General features: G+C 52.3%; 1 protein-coding gene across 1 annotated transcript; it reads left to right on the top strand.

Moving 5' to 3' along the window:
- The first annotated feature begins 3,479 nt into the window (after window positions 1-3,479).
- On the top strand, window positions 3,480-8,136 carry Lypd3 (LY6/PLAUR domain containing 3). Its single transcript, XM_034484439.2, has 5 exons — window positions 3,480-3,640; window positions 4,079-4,210; window positions 5,365-5,535; window positions 5,867-6,028; window positions 7,149-8,136. The coding sequence occupies exons 1-5, from the start codon at window positions 3,556-3,558 to the stop codon at window positions 7,652-7,654; spliced, it is 1,056 nt and encodes a 351-aa protein (XP_034340330.1). The 5' UTR covers window positions 3,480-3,555; the 3' UTR covers window positions 7,655-8,136.
- Window positions 8,137-8,516: the final 380 nt, after the last annotated feature.

The following is an 8,516-nucleotide window of genomic DNA, read 5'->3' on the forward strand; positions in this document are numbered from 1 at the left end:
TTTTCTCTTCTGTGAATTGGGCTCTGTCTTCCCTTTGCAGAGCCGTTGTGGACTGAGGAGTGCTGAGCACAGAGCTAGTGTCCCCTGACAACAGGAGCGGTCCTCACCGTAGGGGAGGGGACTGATGAGGATACAGGCTGTTGCTTTGAGTAGTTTCTGCACAAAGCAAATACTCGATTCTTGGGTATCATTACCATTGGTGTCATGGTTATTATTAGTGTCAGAGAATGGAACTTATAACAAGAAAGATCAGAAAATGGACTTAGAAACCTCCCGCTTCCCCCTCCTTTTCTTTTATACGCTGGAGATTGAACCCAGGAACTCAGGAACGCTAAGCAAGAGATCTACTGCTAAGCCACGCCCCCAGTCCCTTAGGAGGGTGGGGGGGATTCTAGGCAGGGGCTCCACCACTGAGCCACACCCCCAGCCCCTCACTGGGGGATTCTAGGCAGGGGCTCTACCACTGAGCCACGCCCCCAGCCCCTCACTGGGGGATTCTAGGCAGGGGCTCTACCACTGAGCCACGCCCCCAGCCCCTCACTGGGGGATTCTAGGCAGGGGCTCTACCACTGAGCCACGCCCCCCAGCCCCTCACTGGGGGATTCTAGGCAGGGGCTCTACCACTGAGCCACGCCCCCAGCCCCTCACTGGGGGATCCTAGGCAGGGATTCTACCACTGAGCCACACCCAGCTTCTCACCGGATTCTAGGCAAGCACTGTACTGCTGAGCTACATGAGGCTGAGCCACACCTTTAGGCTTCCCTCCCTTTTGATTCATCAGTAATCCTGCTAGTTCTTCCTCTTAAAAGTGTTTTGGATTCTTTTTTTCTCTCTCTCTCCAGTGTCGCATGTAGCTCAGGCTGACCTAGAACTTGCTATATACCTGATGAAGGCCTTCATCTCTGCATTTACCGTGTGCTGGGATTCCAGGCTGGATCACCACTTCTGGCTAGAGAGACACATTTGTGAAAGACAGGGACTCCCATGTGGTGGTTTGGGCGGCGGTTCCAGGAAGCGGGGTTTTGCTCTGCTCTGGATCCTGTCACAGAACAAGGACGGAGTTAGAGTCTTCATGAGTCTGATTTATGAGGCAGGAAGAGGGAAGCTAGGCTTAAACCGTAACTTACAATAACAGAATAACCTGAGCGTTGCTCATGGTTACCAGAATATGGGCTTGTGGAGGCGCAGCGTGATTGGTGTAATGGTCTTGTTTGTTCCTGTGTACAGGGATAGTCATATGGATGGTCTTGCTTTTGCAGAGATTATTCACGGTCCCAGGTGATCCTGGCCCAGGTCAGGGTGCTGTGAGATTATTTATGTCCACCACAAACTGCATGGCTCCTACGTTAACAGGGACAACTCCTGACAGTTACTGGTTGGTTCCTTTCTCCTCCTCTCCGGGCCCCCAGGCTCTCATATAGCCCAGGCTGGCTTCAAATTTCCTATGGGACTGAGGATAAACTTGACATCCTCCTGCCTCCACCTCTGTCATACTCATTTTCCCCCAAGCTCTGGGAATAGAAACTGGGCTTTGTCCATGCCAGGCAAGCCACCAAACTGTCCTTTCTCATTTGGAAAACTGCCCAGTGGCTCCCGAGTCCTTTGTCAAGTCTTTGAAGAGTTTGAAATAGGGTCTCACTATGTAGCCCAGGCTGTCTTCCAACTTAGTGCAATCCTACTGTCTGAGTTTCCTGAGTCTGGGATTTTAATCGTGAGCCATTACACCCAGCCCCCCCACCCCCACCCCCCGCACCCCGTTCTTGCTCTTGATTTCTCTACAGGCTCATTGTACAGGAACTGTGATTCTGTCGCATTACATTTATTTGTTCATTATTTAGAGGCTATGTTGTGTTCAGATATGTAGAAGGTAGAAGATACCTTTTAGGAATCAATTTTTGCTTCTCTTTTTCTACCATGTGGGTGCCAGGGATCCAACTCAGGTCCTTAGGTTTGGAGCCAGTGTTTTTACACGCCGAACCATCTCACCCCACTTCCTCTCTCTAGATGCAGTCTCTCTCCACAGCCCAGTCTCAAACTTCCATCCTGTCTCAGCCTCCGACATGCTAAGGCCACAGGACTGTGCCGCAAGGCCCAGGCTCAGCTCCCTCCTGTTTCCCTTGAAGAATGATGTACACCCAGTGAAGTTGTGAAGGGCGCAGCTCAGCAATTGTGTACATGACAGGCACACGCAAGGCCACCCTCCTAGACGGAGATGGAAGAGGCATTCTCTGGGACAAGACTCTCTCAGAGGGACCTCTGCTCATTCTCTAAGCAACCCATTTCTGTGGTGGGCTAGTTTGGTCTCTTTCAGAACTACATATGAACAAAGTTACACTGTGTGTGGCCTTGCTTCTGGTCTCTTTGAGTCACCGTTTTAAAGATCCATCTATGTAGCTGTGTAGACCACCCACTGAGGCTTTTCATTGCTGAGCAACAATGCATGGAGCGAAGAGATCACCCGTGGTTTTCCCTTTTTATTTATTTATTTATCTATTTATTTATTTTAGTGAGATGATATTGGGGATGGAACCTGGGGCTTCATTCATGCTAGGTGAGTGATCTACCACTAAACCTCAAGTAGTATCTGATCTTTCACGGGGGGGGGGGGGAATTCTAGGCAGGGCCTCCACTGCTGACCCCTAGGTCACTATCCTAGCTCTCTAATCACTTTTTTTTTAATTTAAAGAACTTATTGCAGTGCCCAGCACACATGATAGGCGTTCAAGACTTGTTTTCAATTTTTATTCATTCTTTGAGACTTTCAGCCATGTATGCAATGTATTTCGATTCTATATACCTTTTTCATCACTCTCGATGGATACCTGATATTATTTCCCAGCTTAACCTATTGAAAAGTCTACTCACATCCCAGTTCCCACTCTGCTTGTAGCTCCTTAGGTGTGTTCATTCCTCCAGAGCCGTAATCTCTTGTAAGTTATAACCCAGTTGTTTGTTTTGGCTTTTTGAGATAAAATCTCTTTCTGCAGTTCAATGAAGCCTGGAATCACCGTGCCTCAAACTCATGGCAATCCTCCTGCCGCAGCTCCGTCAGTGCTGTGATTACAGGCATGAGTCACCACACCTGACTTGTAAATAACAGTTTTCCCAATTATTTAATTAATATCTGTATCTGCCATCAGACTGGGAGCTCCGAGAAGACAGTGATTCTGCCTCAGGGTCTCTAATCCCCAGGCAAAAGCAGATAGGTGTACCACATAAACTCAGGACCCTAGCAGACCCTGAATGCCCCTATCTCTGTTTGAGCCCTGGTACTCCCTCTGCCTCTGAAACACACACACATAGTTTTATCCAGGGGATTGGAGGGAACCTCTTCTCCCGCCCTTTCCCTCCTTGGCAAGGGCACAGGGCAGGGGCTGCTCTCCCTGTGGGTGACGCACCTAGAGGCAGGCCCGCCCCACAGCGGACGCTGAGTTAGCCTGGTTGGGCAAGGCCAGGGTTGCCCCGGGGTAGGTTACTCATCTGAGGCTCAGGTAAGAGGGCCTGGGTTGGAAGGTGGCACACCCAGGGGGGACGCGGAGAGAGCAGGACAGAGCAATGGATGCTGCCGGGAGAGGAGGTGCACAGCCAGGGATGTGGACCACCAGATGGCTGCTGCTGCTGCCGCTCCTGCTGTGTGAAGGTGGGTGTGTTGCCACGAAGGTAGAGTCGGAGGGCCCCTAAGGAAGATAACCCCCTAGCTCTTCCCAGAAAGTCCTTTAAGAAAAGTTGAACACAGCCAAAGGCAGTGGTAGAGCCTTGGGTAGAGGGGCTGGAAGGAAGTTCTCCTACATAGAGCAGGAGACTGAGAGAGGCACCCCTCCCTCACCCTAAGATAGGGGAGTCCACGGCTGGGATCCCCTCTCTCAGGCATAGGCAGCTAGGAGAGGGGAAATCTCCCAGTGCAGGCGCAGGGTGTAGAAGGAAAAGGGTCAGTGTACCCTGCACCCCGAAACTTGTAGGAGGGCTTCTACTGCTGTTCTGGATGCACCCCGGGACAGAGGCCACTGGGAAAGACGTTGTTCTTGTGGGGAGAAGGCTTTAACAAAGAACGCTGGTTCTACCCGGCCCTCACCCGCAGGAGCACAAGCCCTGGAGTGCTACAGCTGCGTGCAGAAGGCGGACGATGGGTGCTCTCCACACAAGATGAAGACAGTCAAATGTGGTCCCGGAGTGGACGTCTGTACCGAGGCCGTGGGGGCGGTGGAGACCAGTAAGTGCCACCCGGTGGTCCCTGACTACCCCTTCTCAACTCCTCCAGTGTGGCTCCGCCTCCTTAGAGACCCTTCAGATTCTGGCCACGCCTTTCCCTTTCAGCCCCCACTGAGACCTCGCAGCACAGACTCGCCCTTCTTTCTTTGGGCTTAGGCAGGTAGACAGACAGAAGGCAGGGAGTCGGGGGCGGGGTAGGATGGGGGGGGGTTGGCGCGCTCTGATAGTTGCAACCTGTACAGGATAAACATCTTTACCACTTTCTCTCACTCCCTGCAGGAATGCTTACCCACCAACACAGATTATTATTTAGTGGGGACAAGGTCACCGAGAGCCTTTTGAAAGGGATCACCGAGGTTCCTAGTCAGACTCCACCCTTAAAGCCTCTAAGTTTCCAGACCCCTTACTCAGGAATCCCACCTCCCCCCAAGTCAAATACAAGGCCTCCTTTCTATGCATCCGTGTGAAGTTGTGGTCTGAACTCAGGCCCAGCACACACATGCCGGATAACCCTCCACACCAAGCTGGATCCTCAACCCCCTTTAACTTTGTATTGGGAGACGGGGTCTTGCTGAATTGCTGTTTGGCCCTTGAACTCACTATGGAGTCCAGGCAGGCCCTTGTAGTTGGGAGTCTCCGCCTTCAGCCTCCTGAGTCACCTGGTGACTTGTACCACCAGCTCCGCCTTTGCTTTGTCCGCCAGTCAGCGTCTCCTTATGCAGTACAAACTAGCTTGGAACTCCAGACCCCACTGCCTCAGCCTCCCCGGTAGCTGGGATTGCAGGCTTGTACTACCATGTTTTTCTCTCAGCCTTTTTCTTTAAACCGTTTTTCTTCCAGGCTCTTATTTGGATCCTTCTGAAGCTACTTTCTGAGGCTCCTACCCCTTTTGACATAGTCACTGAGACTTCGGTTTGAGCCCGGCTCTTGAGGCTGTTGCTTTTGTCAATCAGCCCGTTCTCTTTGGACTGTATTCTTTGAAGCTCTTCTCTTTGACCACACCACCCTCCCTCCACCTGTAGCTCTCTACCCACGGATCTGCTCTCTTTGAGGTCCCCACCTGCTGACCTAGGCCTGACCATCCAGGACTATTGTTCATTCAAAGCTCCGCCCACCGGCCCTGTCTGTTTTGACTCCGCCCCTTTTCCTCCGCAGTCCACGGGCAATTCTCTGTGGCAGTGCGGGGCTGCGGTTCCGGAATCTCCGGCAAGAACGACCGCGGACTGGACCTTCACGGGCTCCTGGCCTTCTTTCAGCTACAGCAGTGCACCGAGGACCGATGCAACGCCAAACTCAACCTCACTTTGCGAGGCCTCAACCCTGCAGGTTGGTCGCGGGCGGAGTCACACAAGGGCTGGGAGCTAAGGCTACTGAAAGCTGAGGCAGGGCTGCTGGGGTGGCGGGGTTGAAGACTTGCAAACATCAATGATGTATGCAACTCAGGTCCATACTGGGGGTGGGGCTAGGAGATAGGGGGCGGAGTCACAAGTACTGCAGGCCAGCCTGGGGAGCTGGCTTGTTGAGCTGTGGTTGTCTAGATCTCTCTGCAGGACAGGCTGGCCTTGAACTTGCGATCTTCCTGCCCTAGCTTCCTGAGTAGACCACCGCACCCTCTTACCCTTCCTTTTCTGTTTCTGCTCCTCCACGCTCCCTGCAGGCAATGAGAGTGCATATGAGCCCAACGGCGCAGAGTGTTACAGTTGTGTGGGGCTGAGCCGCGAGAAGTGCCAGGGCACTTTGCCGCCTGTCGTGAACTGCTACAACGCCAGCGGCCGCATCTACAAAGGATGCTTCGATGGTAACGTCACCTTGACGGCAGGTGAGCCAGCTCCCTGAAGCAGCTTGAGACCTGTAGTTGTGATAGCTGTCCTAGGGGTAGCACTTCACCTAAAGGATCACCCCTTCTCCCCACCCCAAACAGTGGGGACTACTTTTAACTTGCCTTGTCATATAGCATCATGGGAAATGTAGGCTATAGAGTACCCTTATATACTACAGTCTACTTATAGACTCCTGTGATGGAGAGAGAGAGAGAGAGAGAGAGAGAGAGAGAGAGAGAGAGAGAGAGAGAGAGAGAACACACATGCCTATAGAAGACTGCAGGATACAGAACGGAAGACCATGAACTAAAACTTTGGTTTAAACTTATAAGCTTTTTGCCTGTGTGACATGGGAAATCCTGTTTGAGCCCTGAAAACTTAGGTGTCCCACTTGTTCCATAATATTTCAGGATGTAGTTCAGAGCTGGAGACATAGAGGTTCAGTGGTAGAGCCCCTGCCTAGAATCCCCAGTGAGGGGCTGGGGGCGTGGCTCAGTGGTAGAGCCCCTGCCTAGAATCCCCCAGTGAGGGGCTGGGGGTGTGGCTCAGTGGTAGAGCCCCTGCCTAGAATCCCCCAGTGAGGGGCTGGGGGCGTGGCTCAGTGGTAGAGCCCCTGCCTAGAATCCCCCAGTGAGGGGCTGGGGGCGTGGCTCAGTGGTAGAGCCCCTGCCTAGAATCTCCCAGTGAGGGGCTGGTACTCACTCCATGGCAGGTGAAGTTTTTCAATTCTGTCTAATGCCAGGTGTTTCTCAGGAGCTCTACTTCAGTTTCTAAGACTAAATTTAGCAGGGACCTGAGAGAGATGAAGGCAAGGTTATGTTTGAGTTTGCTCACAGATGTATTTCTGTTAAAGCCTTTGTTCTAAGACAAATCTGGAACTTGGATTCCACTCTTCTCAAAGCATTTTGCGGAAATACAGTCCATCATGAGCGGATGCCAGCAGCACATTGGTTTGCAGAGAGTGGGACCAGAGTTAAGATGTTCAGACACACGAGTAAACAGCCCTCTGTTTCATTTCAGGGTTCACTGCTCCTGTCTTATTCCAGAGGTCCTTAAACTTTATTTGGGCTATGCCAACCCCTATCTGTCCAATGACCTTTCTGTGTCTCCATCTTGCAGCCAATGTAACCGTGTCCTTACCTGTCCGAGGCTGCGTCGAGGACGAGACCTGCACCCGGGATGGCGTGACAGGTCCAGGGTTCACACTCAGCGGCTCCTGCTGCCAGGGCCCCCGCTGTAACTCCGACCTTCGCAACAAGACGTATTTCTCCCCTCGAATCCCACCCCTAGTCTTGCTGCCCCCTCCAACCACTCCAGCCCCACCCACTCGGGCCCAGAACTCCTCCAGCACGACCTCTACAACAGCCTCAACCACAGCCACCTCCACCGTCAAGTCCACCACAGCCCAAGCCAGCCACACTTCTCCCCATGAAATAGAACACGAAGTCATACAGGAAGAGGGGTCGCGGTTGAGTGGAGGTGCTGTGGGCCACCAAGACCGCAGCAATATGGGGAAGCATCCGGAAAACGGTGAGGCCCAAATCCCAGCTAAAGGAGGCTCTGGCACTCTGGGGGCCTGGTTGTCAGCAGTTCTGTTGACTGTGGTCGCTGGCGCGATGCTGTGAACGCCTCATCTCGGAATCGAATCGTCCATCTCACCTTGTTTCCCTGGCCCTGTGGTACCAACTCTTTCCATTTCTCACTTGACTGGACTGGCTCCGCCCCCATCCTCCAGCACCCCCAGTTCCAACTGCACTGGTTTGCAGCTTCGGGAAACAGTCTACTGTTGTAAATACTCCGCTGGCGTGGCCCTACTTTTTTGATGTGGCCACAGCATTCCCCCTGATGGTGACCCGGACAGAGGAAGAGAAATCTACTGCTGAGAGAGGCCCGGAGAGTCTATGGCAAGCCTCCTCTTCCCGTTTTCCTGACCAGGCTGGAAGACGATCGGCAGGTGGACAGGAGATTCCTCCTCTGAGCGCTGCGCTTGCCGGGCATCTGTGCAGGAATCTGGCCTTAGGAGACTGAACAACTCCACGACAGGGTCTCCTCTCTATGTGTTCTGTCTGACACAGGAAAGTGTCAATAAAGATTTCGTTACTTTGTATAGTGAGTTAACTGACTTTCATCCACCTCTTACATCTTTCATATTAACGTTTTTTTGTTTGTTTGTTTGTTTTTCTTCAAAACGGAGCTAAGGACAACCTATTCTTATACAGCGAGTTCTAAGACAGCCAAGGTTACACAGCAAGACCTCCCCCCCCCCTTTTTTTTTTTTTTTTTTTTTTTTTTTTGAGACAGGGTTTCTCTGTGTAGCCCTGGCTGTCCTGGAACTCACTCTGTAGACCAGGCTGGCCTCGAACTCAGAAATCTGCCTGCCTCTGCCTCCCAAATGCTGGGATTAAAGGCGTGTGCCACCACTGCCCAGTAAGACCCTGTCTCAAAAAACAAAACAAAACCAACCCAACCCAACCCAAAAAAACAAAA

This window comes from Arvicanthis niloticus, chromosome 1 (genome assembly GCF_011762505.2).
Source record: "Arvicanthis niloticus isolate mArvNil1 chromosome 1, mArvNil1.pat.X, whole genome shotgun sequence".
Taxonomy (NCBI): domain Eukaryota; kingdom Metazoa; phylum Chordata; class Mammalia; order Rodentia; family Muridae; genus Arvicanthis; species Arvicanthis niloticus.